Raw genomic sequence first — 25,718 nt, 5'->3', positions numbered from 1 at the left:
GTAATCGATAAACGCATTTTGAATCCATAATGCCAGTCAACCGTTTTCGTCGACTAGAGGAACGCCATTCTAAAACTGCGATGCAAAGACACGTTCTTAACCTATCTGTATAAGTAAATCGTTAGCTATTGACGAAAACAACGGCGCACAGCAGGGCTAAATCTGAATTTAATCTCATCCAGATTTTTTCATGTAACTTGTTTCTGATATAGTATATAGACAGAAATGGATATTTCAGTGTCATATATATTTATTATCATCACCATTAAGCGTGGCTCCAGTTTCAATTCGGAACATAAACCACTAACTGGTTATTTTCAGGTTTGCTTCATGCAAGCCTTTTTTTGAAGTTTTTAAAAACCGCATAGGAACTAGCAGGTTGTTGATTTGGTGGAGGTTTGTCCACCGTGAAAAGATTCGAAAACAGCTAATATTAGCATGAATTTCAAAAACGCCGCGGTGTTTTTCGTTATTGCGAATCTGTTGTGTTATGCTAAAAAGAACTGGTCTCTTCTGTTGCAAAGGATAAGAGATTTCCGCCATGACGCGCAGCTTTCCACAGTGTGTCCGAATTTTAATTCCCCAACTGAACAACTTTAATTACAGTTATCAGCGTTGTATAAACTGTGTTCGACGAGTCGATTGCAGAACAAACATGGTGAAATATGGCTGACTGATATGTCATTTATATAGATACATATTTTTCTATGATGTGACAAAATTAACTTTACAATCCATTCTCTTTAACAGTTTAGAGTCTCTATTCTAAAATTTTGTAACATCTTTTGAAAATGTCTCGACAATTGAAGCTTCATATGCGTTGTCAAAGCTTGCATAAAGACAATTGTTATTGCACCGAAATGCCACTCTTATTAGTTTAATTTTCATGCCAAAAATGTAATAAATGTCTTCATACTGACCCTTGGGAGCTTGAACTGTAATAAGCAACTGAAATAGGTCCTAACAGATATATTTTCAATTTTCTACATATTATACCTCAAGGGTAAAAAAAAAACAGCAGTTTTGTAGGAATTAAAGTATTCAAATTATTGCCATAACTGCCATTTCTGAATTCCGAATATTTTAAATGTAATTTTCATAAAGTATTTATTTGACAGACAAGAATGTCACTTTGGAGTCTAGCTACTATTTCAAACCCTAACTGATTTCGTGTCCTTTGTAAACTACAAAAGGTTTCCCTTCAGTATTTGGCCTTACAGATAGCCAAGATGTTAAAGCAATGTATTAAGTTGTTGTGTAAGAGTTTTTTTTTACATCGATTTTTATGTAGCATATGTGCTCCACAGTACAATTGTTGATAATAAAAACCGTCTAAATTGGCTCTTTAGCATCTACTTTCAGACAAAGAAGAGGCCGCTAGCCTCTTCTTTCCAAGAACGTATGGAACTCTGACCCGTCTAATAATCTGGGCCTTTAAACAATGTCGCCACTTAACTATATCTTAATAGTCATATGGAAGATCTAAGTTAACTGTTTCTTGAATTTTTTTCAGGCAGAGTACTGTCAAGAATAATTCAATAATAATAAATAGGCTTGTGAACGGTTTTAGGCTTCTCATATAATGAGCTATTCCCTTATGTTATTTCCAGTAGCTACTAGAAAACCTTACGCGAACATATTTGCTGTAAGGCCGTAGGGCAATAAACTTCAATTTTTTGACGCTTTGCCAAGCGAAAACCTAGCGTCTCTTTTTTCTACGGTACCGGACCCTATGTGAAATTTATTTGCAACCTTTTGTTGCTAAACGCATAGTGTTAATTATGTATATAAATACGCTCGTTCTTTTTAATTTAATATTATTTCTGTTCTTTTAAAAATATTTCAGGGTTTTCTGGTATTGCTTCGAATACATGTCAAATATTTAAGGAAAACTTTTCTCCATTAATTTGCTGATCTCATTGTCAAAGATCACAATATAAACAGTACATCAGATCCTAATATTTTTTTTTGGAGAATGTTACGGCGACCCAATAATCCAACTTTGTTCTGCTAACTTGGGCTAGGCGCATTAAATCATGCATGTCAGGTACATAACGGTTGTTATTACTAACAATGTTTTCCAGATAGTGCGCGTTCTATAAAATGGCTTGTTATTGGAGTTTGGAACGCTTAATAAAAACACCGTATTTTTTTAATAGGTGAATATGTTAAAAAAACAGATTAGCTAGTAGGTTAACGCTGAAAATTAAAAAAATGACCGAATATAGACTTGTCTGCGATATTATTAGTGCTTTCTTTACGGTAAAGGTTACAAATCATATATATATATATATTACGTGGTCGCTCTTTTTTTTTAAATAGATGGCTTTAAAGTCAGATATTTAGAACATGAAAATCGTGAAGGCTTGGCGTTGATGCTGAGGTTTGACAGTGGCAGACGCGCTTAGAGCTTATTCAGTCTTGAGATGCAGCACCTTGAAGACGAGGGAACTCTCTGCAAATATGAACTGTATTTTATTACGATCGTGCTATAAATACTGCCCAGATCTGTACACGAATGTATGCTGTTTACAGTTATGTATGTAATGTTATAGGATTATCGTCAATTCTGGCACTGGGCGGCTTAAGGCCACATATCAATGATTAGATCGTTATCCTTTTGCCAATGAGTTGCCCGCAGTGTTCTGTAATGACGATAAGCTAGTTTTTGTAATATCCACTTTGTTATCCTGTATTAGCTTTTTTTTCTGTTGATCGATTATAGGCTGGTAAACGTCGATACGTACTTCATACGCTTTCGACCTTGGGTTCGTCAGCGATACCTGTGAAGGTTGCAAAAGCTGCATTCTTTCAAAAAGTGATTTTTGGGTAGCTCCACGCCCCTGCGGGCCAATTTGCTGGGTATTAGTCTTTCATCAGCATGTCGCCACGTATAAAAATAAGACCGCCCTTTTACGCTTTTACTGGGTTGGCAAATTCGTCCTACATCAGTTGGTTATGCACCACGCTATGATTGACTGGAACACGTTCAGATCGTTAGATGCAAACGTCTGGCAGCAGAAGTTGTAGCATCTATAATAGTAAAAAAAAAAAGAAAATAGATACATCATCATGGAGGAATATATCATAACGATAGTGGGTCATGCACAACATCATTTTGGGATCAATTTTCTGTAGACATTTTTACACAGATGCTTGCAATGCTACGTTGGGCACCAGGAACGCGAAGAATTTTTTTGTCCGGCGCGATTATTGAAATATACGATCCAAAAGTCTATTCTCCGCACGCTGAAGCAAATTCGTGCCCCTTATGGACAAATTATGTTAATTTGGTTGTGTGCGCCGTGGTAGTTTAATAGGTAACGTATTTATGTATTAATATTAGGTACACGTTATGGTCTAGGTTCAAACCCAAGGATAGACAGATTTAATTTCGTGCTGAGAGCCAGTCGTGAAATACGAAACGTAAAGATGTAAGAGTGACATAAACGTGCAATACAAATACACTAAAGAGTCATACCTTGGATTTCAGACCTGCCTTGCATTGGAAACACCGTGATAATCAATTCACCGATGTAAAGGGTGTTCAGTGGATTGATAATGTGACTTTCATCACACATGATGAGCACACTAACAGGGAAGGGATAAAGTCCGAGCTTCCAGGTAAAGAAATTAGTGTTATTATATAAGTTCGCTGTAAAAGAGAGAAAACAAGCGTTTTCTGTGCGACGTTATTAAAAGCTAAGAAAAATTTAGCGGTTTTAAAGATTGCCTTCCGTGCGACATTTTTCTTTTAATTTCTTTTTGTATATGGTAACGTAGATATAAATACGAGGTCGATAGAACATGTGGTAAAAATACAATGTTTTAGTAGATTTACTCTAGAAAGCAGTAAATCTACTTAGAACTTAGTATTTCTAAGTTCGATCTTTCCCTTTCCTGTTTTTTGTTAAAAAATATACGTTACTATCTAAAAAAGGATTTATAAAAAATATTGTATGGAAAGTCACCTTTATAGCCGTCAAGCTCCAGTTACCTTTTTCAACGCTCGGTAGGGTACACTTCTTTCCTAATATAAACCTGCTCATATATGTAATATTTCAATATTGTAATTTATCTGTGAAAACTCAGCATATCCCATACAAGCATCATAAAATTCACTTTAAACAATTTATAGAAAATTTAGCTCTATATTAACTGGAGATTCAATTTAATGTTCATCGTTTCTGAGTTCAATGAATGTTCAATTCATTGTTTTCTGAATGCCAATTATCGCCATTAAGTAGTGTGCTTAAATCGTTCTTTAAGTCTGTTCTCATGTTCTAAGACATGGCTCGTATGAGATGAATGATTTTTCTGCAAACTCTCCGGGGGCAAAACGACAACCTAATTTTTGCGTTTCAATATGTTTTTTGTGATTTCGCCCATATTTGCAGTGACAGGTTGCCCTTGTCTTCAAAAACGTTAGTCCACCGCAAAACTGGTGCCGTTTTGATCTACTTTATTTTCAAACCTCATTGATTTATTATGTTGCATCACTTGTCATGAACTTACTGCTAAGGAATTGTTTTCATCATTTTGACTCATAAGTGTAATCCGAACTGCCTAGAACGAGAATTCAATCTATTCATATTATGGAACTGTCCCTACTTAGTGAACCACAGTGTTGCTGAACTACTGTTTCTAGCGATCATTTTCCATATGGGATTTCTATTTACATGGTGGGTATATGTGTCCGACTATAATGCATCCTTTACACGCAATATTTGTTTTTAATAAAACTCAGACATCATAAGTTACAAGTTAACACGGTTTCGGCTTTATATATAAGTCATTTGCACGCCACACATATTTACAGTCGATTAGATTTCAGTTATCAACGCTACAACCGAAATCGATTTTTGTCATATGAATCCATTTTTACTAGCCCACAACGTGCGATAAATCAACAACTATCTATTAAATTACTCATGACGGTCGCGTATCATCAGTGTCTACATGCAAACCATTGAGGGATCCTAAAAAAAGTTCTGCTCGTTCATAGCCACCAGCAGCTTGCGCTATCCAAACGATCAATCTTTACTAGCAGTTCATTGTTGTCCGAGTAGTCAGCCTAACATTACCTCGAACCGGTTTTTAATCTAGTAGTTTTCTGCAAATCAAAAAGTTTAACAATGAAGGAGTTTCTCTCGGTTGATCCTTAAAAGCCTGTTAGAAGTGTCACAACCAATGCTACCGCCAGTATCGCACCGCTAATATATTAAGCCTTAGATTGTGGTAGGTGGAACATGTTCCCGGATCTCCTCAAGACGCTGTTCTGCTGTCTGGGAGTGCCTTTAGGCGGACAGTTTTCAGGGTGCCGTATGAATAAGGTCGTCGTGCCGCTGATCCTGTTAGGTCAGGCTATTTCATTCGTGTGTCTTATAGTTTCAACTTTACGTGAGTACGATTATGTACATCGCAAGGGACTTCTGAAGTATATTCACGGCTTTTCGTACCTTTCCCATGTTATCGAAGTGGCCTATTTATACTTGTGGGTCGTTAACAACCGCTACGAGTTCAATCATCGAGTGCCCGACCGATGGAATTCTCTAGATCAGATGTTAACGCTTGTGGTCGCCGCGGTGTTTGCCAAGATTAGCTACGACGAGATTATTTTTTTAGCCAACAAAGCGAATCCGCTTTATAAATTAGCTGGAATATTCCCAGAACTCGTAATCGAGGGGTTGTTATTCACCACCGTACGAATGTGTGGAACGGTCATAAAAATTCTGGTGAGTCGCTTATTGCTATCAGTTGAAATGGACATCGTCAGATTACTCAGTCACAATAATATTCCGATAGATATTTTGTGTCGTTCTGTCGATGAAGTCCTGCTCGATGCAGATCAGATGCTCAGGCCCGTATTGCGACTCCTCCATGTGAACTACCTCGTATGGACTCTCGGTCAGTTTGCTGGCGAACTCCCGGCAGCGTCATGCAAAGGAAGTAATCAATATTATATTATTTGTACCGCAATTTGCCAGAGTCTGCTAGTTTTTCTCATCGATTATCGTGGAATTCGTGTGGAACAATGTTTGGCCCGGCTTCGATGTCGAATACGATGGGAATGCCTCCACGAAGTCGAAGCTCGATTTGCCATAAAGAGGTGGGGTCCTGTGAACTTTCTACTCCTTCGGAGCAACTCATTAGGAATAATTTTTTATGGACAGAACATTCTAACACGGAAAAACGTTGCGGCCTTCATCAGCGTATGCTGGAGTATGGGATTTGTCCTGTACCAGGTAGTTGTGCAAGACGCGATGAGGGACTGGGAAAAGTTCTGCATGGTAAAGGCAGAAGGTACCAATTAATTGGTTCGAAACCTCACATATGTATCATACGGTTGTTTACTACCGTTTTATTATGACATAATCGACTAGCATATAAAATGTTTGTATTTGTCTCGGTTATGGCATGATAAAGTGCAACACGGAAATAGTAAGTTCTGTTCGTTAAGAATATTTGTATTTTTCTCAGGTCACAAAGCGATCTGCACTACTGATCCTATTGTCCTAAACGTAAAACAAAAAAAAATATTAGTGTATTCCAGCGGCACAACACCGATATTAGCACGCTAGTTCTGGTAATTGATTCGTTGTTTCCGTAATGGTGCAATGCTAATTAGACTATATCCCAAACACACGTTAGGTGATGTAGGTTCGAGACACTTTGACGTCTGAAAGGGGCCCCTAGCCTTCTGCAACTTAACAACGGCATCAAACGTAACACTCGAAGCAATTATTTACCTAAATGTCTTCCTATCTGTGATCCTAGTTGGTTGCTGGTTCTAGCCTATTAAACTTACGAACACTTAGTGATGAGTGGGTCCTAGGTTATAAGGCTTCAACTGAGACACACGGTTCGCTTTTGAAACAAGTCACCAACCGCTTACTTAAGGCAATAAGCGTATAAACGGCAATAATAAACGTCAGCGATACTTGATGCGGCAAGAGTACCCGACGTAGAACCCGGAACACTTACTTGCTTAGGCAGGTCGCTAGGTAAACCATTAGATATCTTTAGTTCTTGTGTTTCTAGAATCGCAGTAAACTCCTATGGCGATTATAGGCGTAGAGATTGTGAAAAAGCCCTCGATGTTTCCATAGGGGGCTGTTAATACGTAGCGAACGCTGCGTTGTCCTACGACTGTATGCTTAAGTATGGTTGGATCTATTAAACCCATTTCATTTGCGCAGGCTATTCTTTACTTCGTATAATTTGGGCAACTAGATTTAATTTACAGCTCAAAGGATGACGACGAACATTGCGTTTTGGTCTTAGAAGTATTCAGGTTTAAGAGGTAGCTGGCCAATAGTAGTCGGGCTAACTATAATAATAATAATAATGTCACAGAAGAAAAAACTCAGTAGTATTGCCTAGGTAGTGGACCTTCCTTCAATTCTATGAGAAGCTAATTAAGAATTCGCCATAGTGGCGAATCTATGTTCGTGACAAATCATGTCAATGCAAATAACCTTATTCTAATTATAAAGTCATTACTGGTTAATTTATGAGAAGTGTACAAAAAAACGACCAATTCAAATACGAATTGAAATTCGTTGTCAACACGCATTAATAACCTATTTATGTTACCTAGGTATATTACATTAGGAAAAAACAACCATGAAACGTCTATTTGATGATGTGTGTTAGCTGTAGGTAATCGATCGTCTTTTTAAGTCATCCGCTGGACCTATTTGAAAATAAAACAAGGTTCATTCGAATCAGCGATGTGCTCATTTTTGGGAAAATTTACTCATTTTGCACGATTGTTTTGCATTAAGTACAGCCTAACTATATATTCTTTTCTGTTAGTTCTGCCTGACCTAGTTTTGCATAATGGGGAGTTGTCGACTTATACAGGTCGGTTCTTATCAGATAGAAAGTGGACTTCGGCTTTTAATAAACAGATCGCAGAAATAATTTAACAATAACATTTCATCCGAACATTATTCTTGTAAGCAATTCTGGAAATATCCGAAACAAGGCATTTTCTCTCAATGGTATACTAGGCTAATTTCAAATGATGAGAATAGAAGAATAATGCTTTGGTCACTAAAATGATACAAAACTAGAGTCATTTCAAGAACTCTAATGACACTATCATCTTCGTGGGTCTAACCGGTTAACTTGAACGGGACAGGCCAGTTTCGAACAAGAGAATATTGCATCAACGTTTTTGCAACTGCTGGTCAAAAAAATCACTTCTTATGACGCCTATTCTGTTGAGTTTATCAAAACGGGCCACAAGGTTCTAAACTCTGGTGAGATCTTCATCCCGAATCGAAAGACCGTCGGTGCCGAAGTTATCATTTAAATAATAGAACTCGCTAGAGCTTTCGCAGGGAATGAAGCTTCGCGAAATGTGCATGGTAAGGAGAACTGGTAAAAAATTTCTCAAAAAAAAACCTACAGAAGAATGAGTAGTGCTGTACTTGCAGCGGTGCGGCATCTGCAAAAAGTAAGTCCGGAGCTAACGGAGTTGATTGCTCGTGTCTTTGCTATCGAGAAAAAAATAATGTCCTGTATAGATAAACATACAACATAGTTTCCTAGCCGCCCAATAGATCCATCCGTTCGTCAGGGAAAAGTACGTTCTTCTCTTACAGTAGTTATCTATATATTCATAACTATCATTAGTTCAAATTTTATTCGTCAGCGTCATATGGTTATCACCAGAAGTTTACCAACCCAGATATGGTGGCCGATCTTTCTAATTTTGTGGCACGTTTACAAGTTTCCGATACGATCTGGTAAAGGCTTCAACTGTACCTTGCACGAGTTCTTGCAGTTCGTTACTTTGTATGGAAGGAATCGTTCCTGCAACGCCGATCGTACCATTGTCACGTGGTAAAGGATCACAGACATGGAAAATTCGGCAGTCGCTTTTTCAATATCGGCGGAGTATCCATACCTTGAATAATGAGTGCAATCAACACATGGAAATTAGATTCATTAAAGGCAGGCGTCGGTCTCGTTATCTGCGTGGTAACGGACCTGCACCGTCTAGGTTATTCTACCCAATTAGCTAAATTAATATTCATAAATTCTCATTCAAATTTTGGATATGTATGAAACGAAAAAGTAGCACCTACCTATCCGGACGTTGGAAGTTAGTTGTATCTAGATGTAATAGGATCGGCCCCATCCGGTAAGTAGTATGGTCCCACACCCTGGCGACGAAAACGCTATCCTCCAACTCTTGGCGGCGCAATACACACAAGCACAGCGTACGGCTAACAAGATCGAAAAAAATTTCTTTCTTAGCTAACCAGAATCATAGTACAAACAAAAACACTCTATAGAAAGTATTGGCTATTCAAAGAACTCTATAAAAAGAAAAAAGACTGTCTCCGATCCCTAGCTTGTTTTCTGTCTCAATCAGGTCAACTGTTGTCTTCCCATACAGCGACAAATCCTTCATTCACCTTCTCTCAACAACAATGCTTCGAGCAACAGGACACTTATCGAAGGCAAAGGCGTAAAGCTTCATTGTCGGATTTCGTGAGCGCATTCAATTATATCTCCAATCGATACCTCAGATGTTTTTGTTAGCTCTGCCCTTCCATTTGCAAAACAACAGCTTTATATACCTTCCACTGGGCATTCGCTGTTCCTGGTAGATGTGCGCTACTCTAGGAACAGGTTCTCCTTTGTTACGGGTCCGATATCAAACTACAATAGCTATTACACATGTTAGAATGTCATTGATGATAAAAATGTAATGCGTCACATAAAGACACAGGTGGCGAAGCAAGCGGATCAGTATTTACTATTGGATGCCTTCAGACCGGGTGTGAATTTTGTCACCTTCGTGGGTCTGATCGACACTGTGGGGCAAATCGGAACATTTAGCTGATTCCGCGTGAAAATTAAACCCCGCCATTTTGTGATGACAAAATTAACCAATAGCTGCGCAGACCGTGTGCGGTGACAGTATGACGTGCTAGAGCTAACTGATGCTTCGTTGGACGCACCTTAATTTCCGTTTGAAAATATGTAAGCCTAGATTCATATGCGAAACTTAATAAAAAAAAGAATTAGCGATAAAAAAAATAGTTATGAAAGTAAATCGCTTAATCGTAGACTAGTTACGCACCAATTTCGTTTGCCGTAGTAATAACCTAATATTTAGTAGTAACATTCATTATGCTTCTTTAGTTAATCACGTTAAGATTAATAAGCAAATAGATAACGCTTGACGATTTTTGTATTCGAGGAAATGTTATTAGGTCTTCTTAGAAGTCCCCTATGTATTCTTTGTAGACCATGGACATTATAATGAGTGAGAAAAAAGCTTCGTGATTTGTATTGCTGTAAGTGTGGATTGGGATTAGAACGAATACTTCAAACAGCCACTGACTTTAATGTTGTCTACTTCGTGCTATATGAACTCATACTTCTAGGATGACTCTTCGAGAACGACTGCTGCCTAAGGTAGTATCGGAACACTTCACGTTTAAAAGTTAGTCCTTACCCGCTACATAGTTGTTCCGTCGAGATATTTCTATCCTTATAGCAGTGCATTTACCTATGAAACTTAAGGATACGTACCATTCTATGCTTGAAGCACGGTTCATTTAGCGTCGACAGGAACCAGCCAGAACACGCTGAAAGAGTACCGAACGTAGAACTTCGAAACATTGTTTCATTTGCTTACCTAACAAATACATAGGTTAGATTTCATTTCATGTCCATGATGGAATAACATAGTTATGCTATCATAGAACACGAAGTTTTCCTGAATACTTTTAATTAATAGATCAGCTTTAAGATTTGGTGGTAGCACGTGAATGCTATCACGACGACGAAGCTTATAATTCAGATGATACGTTGAGCTTGCCGCGCTCGTAGCAGTGGACGTGTTTGTATTAGATTAGTGTATTCAACAGGAATAACCATCACTTTCTGAGCTACGCAGTCCCGCCTAAATATCTCAACTCTGCTATTTACATAACGTACCATTGGAACTCTACAATAGGATCAGGATATTGTCTAGCTATTCAACCCCCAAGTTCCCGTTTTTTAGTGCTTCTTGCCGTTGGATCGACTGACATTAGATAATACATCCGTTCTGTGGTTCGGGGGTGCTCGTTGAAGCCAGATACGAATTATATATTAGCTCTTTGTAAAACGAAAAATGTCTGCCAAAGATCTGATGCGAAATGCTATTAGGGAGCTAATGGCAGTCGCAGTTAATGAACAATTCAAAACCTCTTTAGAGCGCGTGGCAGCCACCGGTGATAGCGGTGGTCCAGAACGGCCACAAAATCAGGCCCCTCGGTTAGGGAGACTGTGTTTCGCGTTTGCCGTGGGTGCCTGTCCCGCAGAACTGTTACTGAACACAAAGTTTTCAGTAGGACCGTGTCGTTGGCTGCACGACGGCGCACTGGCAAAATCTGTCCCGGCCCATGAAATCAGCAGGGTGGAACTGCGAGCCCTGCGCGTAATCGACAATGCTTTGGAAGATGTTGACCATGAAGACCGAAAACAACGTAAGGCTCTCTTGCGGCTTAGCGATGTGAGGGCTTCGATTGAAAAACATGATCTTGCCCTAGAAGAAGCCATTCGCAAACTGGCGAAAAAGGCTGACTCTATTGCTGAAAATGGACGTTGCCTACGAAAACGCGGCCTTATTCAGGCATCGCAAAAGGCTATGCAAGAAGCCCGCAAGCTCGAGCAAAGTCGGCTCGCTATTGAGGACCGTCTCAATAGGCGCAGAAGCGGCCGTGAACAACGGCTCCGTAGCCTTCCCGAACGTCTCCCTCTTCAAGAATGTCAGACCTGCGGTCTTTCCTATGGCTTAGACGGGAAAAATAGTCGTCATCATTTGCATTTGAACGGCAGGCTTCATCGTAACATAGTGTTGCTACGGGAAGCTAGTTGTGCTCTTCGTGCGAAATATCAGATTCAATCAATAAAGCCCGTTAGCTGTATTGGAGACGTCGGCGACGTCGATACAATCAGTGCGAAGAGAAGTAAGCTAGACCTTGCGTCTACCTTACGTGAAGATTTCGAACGAGAAGAGACTTTGTTTTCAGACTGTGACGATTTCGACGACTGTTAACATTTTCGGTTATCTCATCTCGTCTTATCTATATCTTAGCTGCGTGAAATTGCCGCAAACAAATGTGAGGTTGTACTGGATGCCCCTACTTTTTGTCCCAGTGATTTAAGCCTAGTAAATAGCTGCTTGGGGCGTCTGGGTAATGTGGGTAAAGAGTTTGGCGCAAGTTTGTGATGAAGTGCGGCTATATTGAGCGATATTGGTGAGAGTTAGGGGGCAGACAAATCGTAAGTTTTAAGTTAATTACATATAAATAGATGTGGGCTTGTCACTTGTCTAACACGTTTAGTGGGAATTATGCCGTTTATTAATTTGCCTTAAGTGTGAACCTTGTTGGATATCGTGAGTATATCAATGTTTATGTATAACAATAGCAAACAACAGCAACAACGTATCCCGACTATTTGTTCAGGTTAATCATATTAATTGTTGTACAATCAAGTGCGTAGCATTTCTCTAACTTAAAATATATTATGAATGAAATTTTACCAGTACAATGAAAAACCTATGAAGAAACCTGGTTCATTTTTAGTGAACTAAAATAAAAAGTAAACTCACTGTATGAATGTGCCAAACCTCTATTGAAGTTGCTTATGATGAATAAACAAAGCACGCGTCTGAAATAATTCAATTTCGAATTTCATTCAACAAAAAAATTCAACGTTTAACCAATTTAATTACCTGGTAGTCGAATTATCTCTGACTAGGTACTTTCGGGAATTTTCATAGTGGCGTGTTACTTGCCGTCGTTGACGGCTGTAAGTTCCAATTCAGTTTTCATTCAAGCAGGTAGTAACAAAGTAGGACAATTGTTACGTCTGAAGTACGTCTTTCAACAAATTTCATAGTAGTCTACGCGATAGAATCACAATAACGCTGTACTTTTGCGTAATGATTAGCCATCGCTAAATAATGTCCAGATTAATTATCGCCGAATTTAACTGCACCAGGGGACGAGCCTCCCAACGGTGTTTTCGGCGGCGCGACGGAGCGTCGTTCTTACATCTTTGCGGCTAACGGGTTTTCGAAAATAGTCGTTGGCGAAGCCCCAGCCCCCGTTGACTGTTACCGGCAATTTTCGCCGATTACTTCGAAAAAATTGCTCACTCATCGGCTGCGGGAGTGGTTGCCTCGAAAACCACCGTACGTCAAAACCCAAGTTGCTTATCACGTTGATGTTGCTGCTTGTGATCTATTATGCGTGGGATGATCAGCTTTGGCAGGCGATTCGCCACATGTTGCTCGCAGTTGGTTGGCTCGCCCTTGCGCATTCGTGTTGGCGCTAAATTGCCTGCAGCGCCAGCGTACCACTGCTGCTGGTGATAATGATAGTGATCTTCTTGATAAATTAATCAAAATTACGAAGCCGGTTTGTGACAATATTATGTTAAGCAATTATGTCTGAAAGAAGATGAAGCTTTGATAAAAAAACGTGGTTGTTCGACCGTCAATGTCGTGGGCATATGTCTGTCACTCAGAATACAACGCGTATAATGAAAAGTAGAAAAGAGTTCAGTTAGCTAGAAATTACTCCAAATATTAATACGTACTTATATAACACCGATTGCTTAGTATCAACAAAACGAATTGACAAATAACATATGTTTACTTACTTTTTCCTGCTACATTTTGTAGCGCCATTACTAAGCTGCAATTCTGAATATAGAATTCTGCAAAAGGAAGAGGACCTCAGAACCATATGAACTCGATACTTTTAACTAAGGTTTTAGCTTAAGCCTTGCTTTGTTGTGTACAGGTACTTAAACTTTTTCTACAGCGTTTCGAATATTTGTGTGGAAAATTCCGTCACTAAGAGAGTTTCTCTTTTTAAAAAAATCATCCCAAATTAGTATTTTGTCGGAGAACATGCACTAATACTAACTTATTTCAAATAATATAAATTACTGTATGCGGAAAAGGGTTCGTTTGGGGTAATTTGCCCTACAGGGATAAATTGTAATTGCTGTGTGGGTACATCGACACAAAACAGCCATAACGTTCAAAGTTTTACATCAGCGGGGCATTTGTTCAGACGGCAGGCCTGCAGCGCAAAAAGAAGCGTGTTTGTGCGCAGTCTTGAGCCAAGACAGCTTTACGTATCTGTAGATTAACACGTTACCGCTACACTAAATAAAGCTATATCTTAAAAAAGCTAAGCTTATTTTAGAAAGTAGAGAAGCACTTACCTTGCTTGTCGTTCTACTGTCATGTTATACTTATGTGTGCTTGTATGATGTGCTTATATATATTATATATGCCTTTATAACAACAGTATTGCCGATACGTGCACATTACTTATCTTAAATATTTGATTGCTATCTAATATTACTAAAAATCATAGGTTTGAGTGCTTTTATCGTACCATAATTCGTTAATAAATGACAATATTACCTGAGTGCCCTCAATGATTCCCACTAAAAATACTGCATTGTTAACCCAATTCTTCCCAACTGCAGTGAAATATAATAACCATCATTCATGTACCCATGAAGGTTTTTATGGGTAAGAAAGTTGCGGGCAAAAATTGCAAAAAAAAAAAAAAGAAATATTCGTCAAACATCGTATGCAACATTACCTGCACTTCAACCAAACGCGATACGATATAAAGTAATACGTATATGTATAGGTGTATAATAACGATACGTATACTTATTCACGTCGACAAAAAGTATGTGTGTACTAAATGCGAATGGAATACGTATTTAAAAGCGTGTTCTCTCCGTGTGTTTTACGTATGCATCGATCGTTCACTATAAAGATTACGTAACAAGCAATTGTATTGAATTGTGATCTCAAGCCTTTTCATCATTGAGATCTTTACCTTGCGTGAAGGTAGAATAATCTTGTAACGAATGGGCAACGTAAGCGTTCCACTGACACTAAATACGGCAATCGACTCTCTTTGAAGTCTAAAATAGCATTTCAATGATAAAACTCATTATATATATTAATGAGTTTTATTTTTTTCAAATATATATATATATTTAAAAAAAAAATATATATATATAGATAATAACAAATATTTGAACTGCCATTGTTGCACCTGGTATGTGTCATTCCGGATGATCGTCTTTGTTCGATTTTATTTCAAGTGGCCTCGATTACTGCTTCAGTTCAAGGCGCAACTTGTGTACAAATTTTCCAACATACACCTGTGTGTCAAGCAATAGCGGCAAATGTATTTTTGTTTAAGCGTCACCGAAATATGTTTCTCGCAAAAATCCATTAGAAGTAAGTTTTGCTTAGCTTAATGGAAATTTTTCTTGTAGTTTTTGGAAGTCGCATGAAAGTTAGCAATAACGCATACCGCAAATCTTGAACGAGAAAACTGGGTTTTTTTCAATCTCAGCACCTGTTCGCCGCGCTTGACAACATTCGAAAACAACTAACCTTTACACATACCCTGAAAACTATCCTCCTTTGTTAACAATTGTTGACTTATTTGTTTTAGTACGAAAAACTGCGGACACTCACTTTGATACCAAGCTCAAAAAATGGGTGTCATTCTAAACCCACTACCCTGCAAGCTCACAAAAAGTATTGCACAGAAAAATACGCCATTTATATATGTATATAATAATAAGCGCTATATGCCGTCTCGTCAGAGGGTGGTAGCAAGTTTTTCAGTTGCGTTTTGAATTTTTGACCCGTGTCAAAGGTAAGGTTGGAAAGGCAAAAAACTGAAAATTCGAGAATATGATGCAACAACCTCTCCCATTCGAAGGAGGCCCAAGAGCGCAGCTTTGAAAATTTTTGCCGTGTGTGATTCTGCACTGGCGCAGAGCAAGACGATCTGATCTCCTGTGTCGGGTCTCTTCTGTTGAATAGCCTGCTCGATGCAATATAACTGGGCCCAATGAACTACCTGGTTCGTTGGAAGCAATTTCCTACGTTTCGAAGCAAATTCGAGTCTCACCAAATTTAAAGCATAACCTTTATTGGATAAAGATTTAATATATCCTTTATTTCTGCTTTTCTCCTATGCCACCCAGTATCGATTTGTGCCGCAAGTTGACATACGAACACTTCTCATCACTGATGACAATTCTGTGCAAAAATCGATTATTATGGCTGCGTGAGACTCCGTACAGGGCGAGATGCTGGGATGCAGCATTAAACCGATGTTTCTTGTTGGATTAAAAGAAGCTCGAAGTCCCTGTGAAAACCTAAGGAACTTGGAAGTTGTATATATGAGAGAACCTTACTTATGCGGACAAGGCAAACATACCATTTGTCACCACTTGAGATAAATGCAATATCTAACCTATCCGGGCATGTTCCCTAATTTCGAAATTCCAGTGCCATTAGCAGTGGGGAGGGTAGGACGCATCGATCAAAAAGCTTACGATGCGCAATGAAAGCACGGCGAAGGTACTGCCGACAGATGAATGCTTCCTCGGGCTTTTACAATGCTTGATGTAAAAAGGTCGGCTGTCGTACACAGTAAGTCCCTTAATAATATCTGTAAAGTTGTTAGCTCAGTGATAGTCAGCGGATTATTAGACTTCACGTGGATAAGCAATTGAATGTTTCTGTTTATTGCTTTGCCCGTAGATTGCACAGTGTGAATGACAGGACGACGTGACGGATCGACTGGCTTAGATCTTTGCTGATGAATCTCCCATTCGATCAAGGCTTTTCCAGTTTATCCATTCTATATGCGATATTTCACTCGTGCTTTGATGTCTACGAACGGTAGCTTTTAATAAAACAGAATCAAAACGAAGGTTAAATGTTACCTTAGCGTTGGGTTTTATGATGCATGATGCCATTACACTGGCAAAATACAGTGTCTAATATTTAACTTATTACCAAACACGATCAGCTGTTCGTTTCAATAGAATCAAAAAAAGGGGGGATCACCATAACGGCAGTAGTTAAAAATTGGTGGTAATCGTTGTAACTGGATCAATTAGGCAATGATGCAGTAACAGTTATTACGTTTTGGTTTTTCAGAAGCATGAACATATCATGGAATTTCGTCACAGTCGTATGTAGAACTAATACGTCAAATCGCATTTAAGTGTTAATTTTATAATAGTGAGACGGGTACGATAACATTGCTTCCGTCGACCAAATTCTGGATAGTAGAGCAGATAAAAGTCACTGTACTGAAAGCTGACTGCGGTATCAACTTACATTAGAAAGGTTTCTCCTCAATAAAAAGCCTTGCATGCCCTAACTTTTCGGCTGTCGGCCTAAAAAAATACCAGTTCCAATCTGCTTTCCCACAATGTGTCTTCGGCAACTTTCAATCTCTTTCAACTTTCAATGCTCGCTCTCTCCATGTTCTTATTTAGGTTAAACCTACATAAAGAACGCAGCGTTCAGTAACCGTATTATCTGCCAATGATGGAAGCACACGAATGATACGAAACGGAACCAGATCGATGACAGGGCGACGCGTTTACGGGACAACCAGAAAATGTAATGGCGGTAGAAAATAGTAGGTAGCATAGCATTTTTTGGACTCTGTTTACTAGGAAAAATTCGAGCACATCGAATTAGGTTAAGCTTTAGGTCGCTTTTTTATAGTTCTATTCTCGGGCAGATACTATATACGAAGAACGAAAACAGTGATCTGTTATTTCGGTTGGCTGAGCGCCTGGACGGCTAAAATGCGGTGTGATTTTTTTCGAAATGTTATTTGTTTGACTCATCTGATGGTCTGAAATCAACTAACGATAAAGTGCAAACATTAAAGCAATGGTATCGACCGATAGGCCATCCATCTTATATTACATTAAACATTATATATCGAACCTGGTCCCCAGCGATTAAAAAGTACGATATAGATTCAAAAACTGTGTACACATAATAGAAACACAATATTCACTAGATTCTGTATAGGCGATGCTGTAAATTGTCCGCTGGATAACGCGTTACCACATATCTGTTAGCCTGATTAGGTCCGTCCCAAGCCTCGTTCGTTATGGCACCCGTTAGATGGAACTCGGGATCGAGCTCTGCGATTTTCGGATCTGTTTATCGGAGACTCTTCGAGTGCGTAACTTAAGGATAAGTTAAAACGGCAATGGAGGTCCTTGGTGGAAAGTGGCGCCGCCGCTAGGCGGTAGGCAAGGTTTGTTATCGATTGTTCGGTGCAATCCCAAAGCTCTCTTCTCGAAATCTTCATGAATGTCTTCTCGGATCGAAGACATTCATGAATGTTATGAAAAACGTTGACCCTATTTTACAAACCATTTGTAAAATGATTAAACTCAGTTGCAAATGCAATACGACAATTGACGAATAATAATTCATCAGGACGTCGTGCAGTCGCAGAATGATATAATACACTTAAAAGCCTCGTACAGATTTCACCGACTGCGAATCAAAGCTCAATTTATAAACCGTGCGTCACTACTACGAATGAGCAGGCTATAGATAATCAAAGCTGTCGTCAATTCATTTAACGTTTCAGGGTACGTCTGATGCTATCGAAAAGTATTGCCTCAAGCGGTTGACTACTTTCAGTAAAAAAACGAAGGTGCGTTCATTTCGAAGTTGCCACTAAATATCACTAACTTACCACCGGAACATTTTGAGGGCTAACGGAACACTGATCTAATCCATAAATAATATTTACTACTTATATCACTCGCTGACCCTTTTCCACGCACTCCGAACAATGTCATTTTTCGTTTTGGCGTAGCCACAACGGAATGATGAGGTAAAGAGGTCACGGTTTCTAAATTATCCTTCTTACGTGACATTGACATAACTTTGGCTAGAAGCACATACTCACCCGTTGGCATCTAAATATATTATTTTCATATGTCGTTACTCTATGAAACTCGGTCTTCGATTTGTTATTATTACTTAACTTATACCCTGTATGTGTATGTTTAGCGTCGTGGCCAGTTCGTGTCAGCCGGCACATCTTTGTTATTCATAGCCATATAAAAATTAAACTAGATTTAGACAGAGGAAACGTTTAGATTAGCATGTTTATAAGAAAAGACGTAGGATCTCCTGACAACCGGATGCCCCTCTGGATACTTGCTATGATATAAGGGCTATCTTTGAAGTATTTATTTGCAGCATACCCGTAACATGCGTCCATTTTTCATGATATTCGTTTGCTACGATCAATCTGCAATTATCTATGATGAAAATCATAGACAAACAATCAGATCGAGAGTACGTTTTATCGCGAAGCCCTAGTCCATTGTGCGTTAATAACATGTCCGACCAGTTTACTCACAATACGTCACAAACATTCTGAGCTCGTAAAGCGATAATATGCAATGTGTCAGGCCGGAATTAGCTCCCTCGATATTCTAATTCTGGATTCGATCTAGTGGAAGCATCGGCGCAGTGTCTGCTTTATAGATTAAATAAGCAAAATCTTCAGATTTACAATATAGTATTCGACTGTCGACCGACAGAACATTTCCATTAACAGGATAATAAAAACATCAGTGTAAATAACGATATTGTTATTATTACTATTATGAGCATTAGTTCTGCTCTCAACTGCTAAAACATGCATAGGAAATATTTATAATAGAAAAACTCGACTAACTCGGGCAAATAGGGTATGAATTTTAGCTATTTCAGTATCTTGGCTTTCTCTGAGTCCAAGCATAAACAATACTCCAGAGATAACAGTATTTTTCTTGTGGCCACCTATAATTTTATCTTTTTTTTTTTAATCTTAAATTAATAAATAAAAAATTTAATCTTAAATAAATACGTATGAGTACCGTTAAGTAAGTATCATTAGAATTAGATTAACGCAAAATGTTACCTTACGATCCCTGTAGTGTCATTTGATGTAGCACAAGGGCACACGAAATGACTATAGGCAATTTAAAAATAGGGGATGCCTAGAGTACCGCCAGCCGTTGCTATGCTTTCACTCTACCATTTACCAACCAAGGCATATTTCACGCAAATATGTATAAAAATTAACTTTTACCTATTTAATCGCTGATGCGTGTATACTGTTAATATAAATATATCGAAAGTAATAAAAACACAATATATCAACAAATTCTTTTTTCCATTATTAGTCAGGTCGAAGTGGAATTGCTTTATAGCACTACTATAGCGTCACGGTACAGACATTGCCATGTCTTACATACGGACAGAATTAAGGTACGTTGCTCGTAATTGTTAGGGTTACTCTGTTCAGCAAAAGACATTTCCTTAGTCTGTACCTGCGAATCTATAATAGGGTACACCACTTGTTACACGGGATCATTCTGCGTTGCGATTGCATGTCGTCATTTTTCGTCCTAAAGTCACAGACATTCTATAGTAATGGAATCATGGCACCGACCAAAATAGCGCATATTTAGTTTACATTATTTTCAAATTTGAAGAAAAACCTCTTTCCAGCTTGCTTTAGAATGGTCAGTTTTCGTTTTCCCTCTCGATTACCGAATGTATATGTATACACCAAAAGTGTACAGCTCCGTAAATTAGGACCGATCTTATATAATTGAATGGGAAGAAAAAAGCGGATATTCAAGCAAAATGTTAGAGACATCACTCCTCATGGTCATGTTTGCTCGATTTATTCGACAGACATCCGTCGCGATTACTACTGTGATTCAAACTCTAAGTAAGTAGTCTAGAAAATATCCCTTTTTTTAATGCCAAACAACTTCTTGATGTTGTCCATCAAGATATCAACATCCGCAAATGTTATTAACTATACTAGAGAAAATTATTATATCACGAACTAGTAACGAGGGAGTAATGAATCTGTTATCTGTCGCCTTATCTTGGATATTTCCTTTATTTTCCATAATGATATATCTCATTTTACTTATAAATGTGTTTGCGTTGACAAAAATGCTTCGTTTATTGATTCCGGTATAAACTAGTTAAAGTATAGCTCGAATACATAACTTCAATCTTGCTCGTAATAGTCAACAGTTTCTTATACATAGGTCATCAACCCAGTATCCCAAAAGCCAATGAGCTGCATGATATCTACGACAAGCTCCTTTGCATTAGCAATGCCTAAATGCTTCTTAGGCTCGTGGAGACCTAGTTTTTTTACAGAGTCTATACTGGAACCCGTTTGCCGACATGTCTGTTTAACGGGTTCGTCCCTTTCGACTCGTCGGTCCTGCACCCAAAGCATAGAAGTGATCTTTACGAATTTTTACCATTTCCTAATGTTAACCCGCTGTTGGGAGCTTGGACGTAGGTTTTCGTACAGCGATGGTAAGTTGGCTAGAAGATATGCGAGTAGATTTCGGGTCACTACATGTAGTTGCAGTGCTTTTTTGATGAAGCAGGCCTTGACGCGATTTGATTGTCTAGAATTGTCTCCCGTCAAATCTTCCCAAACAACGCATAGTCAGGTGTAATCGGAGTTAACAGGCTGAGAACGGTTGCAAGCAACAAGCAATGAAGCGATTTTACCGCCCATGCGCCTAACACTGCTCTTCTCTACTCTTAGGTAACCAGCATAGTCAAAATTTTACCGTTCGTGAAACAGAGCAAAGAAAGGACACGTGCTATGCCCACTCAGTCTGCTCTAACGGGTCGATGTTGTTTTTCCCGTTGTCTCTATCCGGAGCGTGGACTTTTTCTCTGAGCGATAAAAAGCAAAACGATTGGTAAACGAAAGGGAATACACATTTTAGACATCAGACGCCAGACTCCTGACGTCGGTGCTTGTCCAAGGCCCAATAGCCGTCAGACGTAAACGACCCATCCTTCTTTTTTACGTCTGTCAGAACGGATCGAATGTCGTCTTTAGAATGTTTGAGTTCCGCCAGAGGCTAAGTACGGTGTCTTTTCTCCGATAAGTATATTTGAACAAGAAGGTGGACCAGGGTAACGCTCGTTGAGTTAGACAACTAGAAGCCTAATCTAAGCTTTAATAATTGTAGGTGGTTTATTCGATGGCTAATCAAGGAAAAGCAGGAACTCGTCCAACAAGTCGAAGGTAAGTTGTTATGGGACGGTGGTAACAGGTAGGTGATTATGGCAAATCGCATAGCAGTGAGAAGCTGTGTTGATTGTACGCGAGCGTGGAGCTATGCGTGTATATAGTAACGATTACTTTGTTGCTCGGTCGAACCTGAAGCGAGTTTACAAATTACAAGGCTGGCTATATGTTTTAAGTTTTTAAATAGCTTATGAATGTTACAACCTTGATGATACCTGAATGAATAGTCCATCTTCATCGATTTTTTGATATATTATTTATATGTACCTTGCCGTAAGGTATTTTTGCAAACGTGAATAAATGTTAGATTTTTTCCGCGAGGGTTCAAACAATGCATAATATAGTTCATCATAAAATTAAAGATAGTTTACACAAGTGCATCCTAAAATTATGTTTGAAGCATGACACCGCGTCGGATCTGTACGAAACTCCAAAAAGCGACAAACTGTAACCTTCTGTGTAGGGCAAAACGGATTTCTTAAGAGCTTTTTCTACAGCAGCAGACGATGCGCGGCATCTAAGGTCTTTTTCCGTAATGGTAATGGAATGAAAACACTTTTCGAGACATCTGTTTAATTTCCAAACAAATGCTTATTAAAACAATTCTTGAGGTTTCGTAGTTCAACCGCTATCATTTCACTTCCGACATTTAATAGTCCTGTCGTTAACCGTTCCCACAAGCCATTCGTTTATTTACTGACCTTTTCATCTTAACGGCTTGTTCGCTTCTGTCCCATATACGTTTCAAAGCCATTGACAATTATTTTTTCCTGCCCTACGCGGTGGAGAATATAAATAGCTAAAATAACTCAAACCAAAGACTGGTAATCGTGAATTCTTTCAAACTGGTTCGGACTTTATCCAATAAATTCACTACCTTTTTTCTTTTTGCACCATAGCTATTATTGTTAAAAACACAGCTGCGGTCGTTCTGAGATTGCTCGCTGACGGCGTAAAGTCAAAAAACGTCCTTCAAAAAAATTGTGCCTCGGCATTATTACTCTTATTATCGTTGCTGTCACTATTGCATATAAACATGTAATACGGTTCGAAACCTAAAAGGACCACGGCCATGATTTGACATACAACACTCCGCTTTTTCGGACATACGTCCATGCCTGTAAGGGAGCAGGAGACTATATACCTAAGATTAATTCATTTTTTTAATATTAAAACTTATCTAATGTCAGCTTTGTTTGAATTCGTTTTACTTGTATGTCTGGATCCACGTTAATTAGTACCGTGGCCTTTACGTAGTTATTGATATTTTGTCCACAATAATTTGGCTATTTCGTCGTGTGGAAGCTTATTCTTTTTTTCCTTTTTGACGACTTTATCGATCCGTTTCCAACACGTCCTCATCCAGAATCCCAACTTCAAACTTCTTTATGTATGTGTTTTTATACGTGCAGCCGTGTTTTCAGCTTCTACATTGGACTTTTTAGTCCTTTGTCAAGTTTCGTTTTACAAACAATCCTAAATAAATATCAGTTTGTTTTGGTTGTCACCTAACCAATAAACTAAAATAAGATACTTTTACAAATTTTAGTCCAGCTTGTGTTCCGATCTTTGAATAATAGCTCAAAGGCAACGAATCCATGTTGGCAAACCCGAAATTCCTACGTTCAAGGCAGAGGGGCTTTTCAGTCTGTATTTGGAAGGGACGTTTCTCTATTTTGAAAAAATTCGCTTTTTAGCCGCCACTTGTGCTTTAAATTGACTCCAGTTTTGTGACACTTCTGTGTATCCATGTCAAAAATTCTTACAGCAGCCTTGGTGGACACCGGGCTCTCTTCACTCGACGTTACAGGTTCGCGTGTGGTTACGCCTCGATACGCTGGATTTATCGTCAAATTGATGCGTATTCGGACGTACACATTTAGATTATACAGAACGATTGGTAAGGCCCCGTTCCTTTATCCGGCAGGTGTCCCTTGACAGTGGACGGCCAAAAGCTGAAATAAGCTCCACCAAGAATTATAGCAATTGAAAAAGACAGTCACTTTTTTATAATGATAGTCATTCGACTTCAGTCAACCGAGGTTTTTCGAAGTTTCACGGGAAAAATATGCCAGCAGTGCGCTAAACATATAATATTCCATTTAGATCTATTGAACCTACGTAGATTTCATACGATTTCCTGAAACCAGCCTCAAAATCCTGTATACGTATCTTGGCAAAATAGAAGTTCTGCACTCAAGTTGTTACATACAACTGATTGCGAGGACTACGAAAGGTGCTTTTGTGATGCTATGACTGTGAAAGCGACACGGACTGTTTGCAACGATACTTCTAGTCAATTATTCTGATACACATAAACTTCTGCATCATGAACAAGATGCTTCATCTGCGGCTATTGCTGTTATTATTATTGCCCTCTTCGTTGAACGGAACACCTTTGTACCGAAGATAACAAATTCATCCATATAAACTAAGTCCAATACCACTCGCATATGATAATTTGCCTAATTGATTAATTTGTGATTTGCTACAATTAATTGCAGTGCCTAGGCGACTTAAAGCAAGGGGCTTCATGACGACCTTTTTATAGCGCCCAACTTTGCCTTGCTGCCGGTTACCAATAACTCAGCATAGTTTTTCATGTTTGTTGATCGAGGATAGATATTAAGGTAAGATTTTGAGTTTTCTGACCCAATAACTAGTCTGTACTAATACCTAATTGGACCTCTCGGTGATAGCTTGACTGTTTATATATATATATATATATATATATACACACGCCTCTATCCAACCCCTTTGCACATCATTAAGGCGCCTGTTAAATGTAAATTGTGCGCGTTATGTCGCTCAAGTTTAGATAGAAAGTCCTCTGTAGCACTATGATTGATACGTCCAGTCAATGGCATGTTTTTAGCGCTTAGTTTCCTTTGATTTCGATCACTGCAAACAGTTAGGGATGGTGCTTTTACCGCTGAACATACAAAGCATATTGACCTCTTTCATTGAAGCCTAGTCGAAACTGTAACTGGTAGAGGAAGCTTGCTCTAAAATTTCGATTAGAACTTAACCACAGATTTCTCCTACTCTAGTTTTGCAGTTAATAAGTTAATCGCGTCGTGCCCTTTTTGGTGTGACATGTTTCGCCATGTAAAAGTGACAGCCACTTTAACTTTTTAAAAACTACTAGTTCAAGTACGAGGTTAAACTAACGATCTTACCCTACTACGGTTGAAGGCGCTGTTTCACCTATTTCCAGTTATCAATGAGTGCGACTTGCCCTTGAGCGTCGTTCCCAAAACTGGTGAGCGGAAAGAGGACTAATGTTAGTAACAAACATGTTCACCAGGTAGAGTTTTAGCCACGGGAGGAGGAGGAGGAAATACGCTTTCAGACGAAGAGTTCAGATTTGGAAACACGTCTGTTATTCAAGACGACGTATGCGTTTTGCAAAACGAGAGAAAAAAGAGACCATCTACCCTGCCAATTGGGCAGCCAAGTTTTATCCAGTAATCTTAGTGGGGTAAAAGACGAAGGCCTCAGTGGTGAAGCCTGATCTATATAATGCATAGGCCCTTAGCCTCCTTAAAACAATATACATACAACAGTGTTCACCTTTCACTTTGGAAATGGCGTAATTTCAAAAATCAACAACCTCTGATTTGAGTCGTCGCCGTTCAACGTACGTAGACTGAAGTGAAATTTGAACGTAGACTCACAGCGGGAAAACATGTGAGCTTAGAAATGGCAAAAATGGACTTTGTCATTAAAAAA

General features: G+C 38.8%; 1 protein-coding gene across 4 annotated transcripts in view; it reads right to left on the bottom strand.

Annotated features, from left to right (window-relative positions):
- Positions 1-232: 232 nt before the first annotated feature.
- LOC111262427 (uncharacterized) overlaps positions 233-25,718 on the bottom strand; it is a 27,218-nt gene continuing 1,732 nt past the window's right edge. Inside the window, exons 1-6 of one of the 4 annotated variants that reach the window (XM_086969105.1) lie at positions 12,752-13,227; positions 10,558-10,613; positions 9,099-9,239; positions 8,695-8,917; positions 2,748-3,033; positions 233-2,455 (exon numbers count right to left, since the gene is read on the bottom strand). In XM_086969105.1, the coding sequence (XP_086825231.1) occupies positions 8,734-8,917; positions 9,099-9,239; positions 10,558-10,583 (351 nt within the window). In that variant the 5' untranslated portion in view covers positions 10,584-10,613; positions 12,752-13,227 and the 3' untranslated portion in view covers positions 233-2,455; positions 2,748-3,033; positions 8,695-8,733. Of the gene's footprint in view, positions 2,456-2,747; positions 3,034-8,694; positions 8,918-9,098; positions 9,240-10,557; positions 10,614-12,751; positions 13,228-25,718 lie in introns of those variants that run through there. The other 3 variants (XM_086969107.1, XM_086969108.1, XM_086969106.1) reach the window with 3 other exon arrangements.

The sequence above is a fragment of the Varroa jacobsoni genome, unplaced genomic scaffold, assembly GCF_002532875.2.
Source record: "Varroa jacobsoni isolate VJ856 unplaced genomic scaffold, vjacob_1.0 scaffold_663, whole genome shotgun sequence".
NCBI classification, from domain to species: domain Eukaryota; kingdom Metazoa; phylum Arthropoda; class Arachnida; order Mesostigmata; family Varroidae; genus Varroa; species Varroa jacobsoni.
The sequence above is the reverse complement of the archived record's forward strand: the minus strand, read 5'-3'. Positions and strand labels throughout refer to the sequence as shown.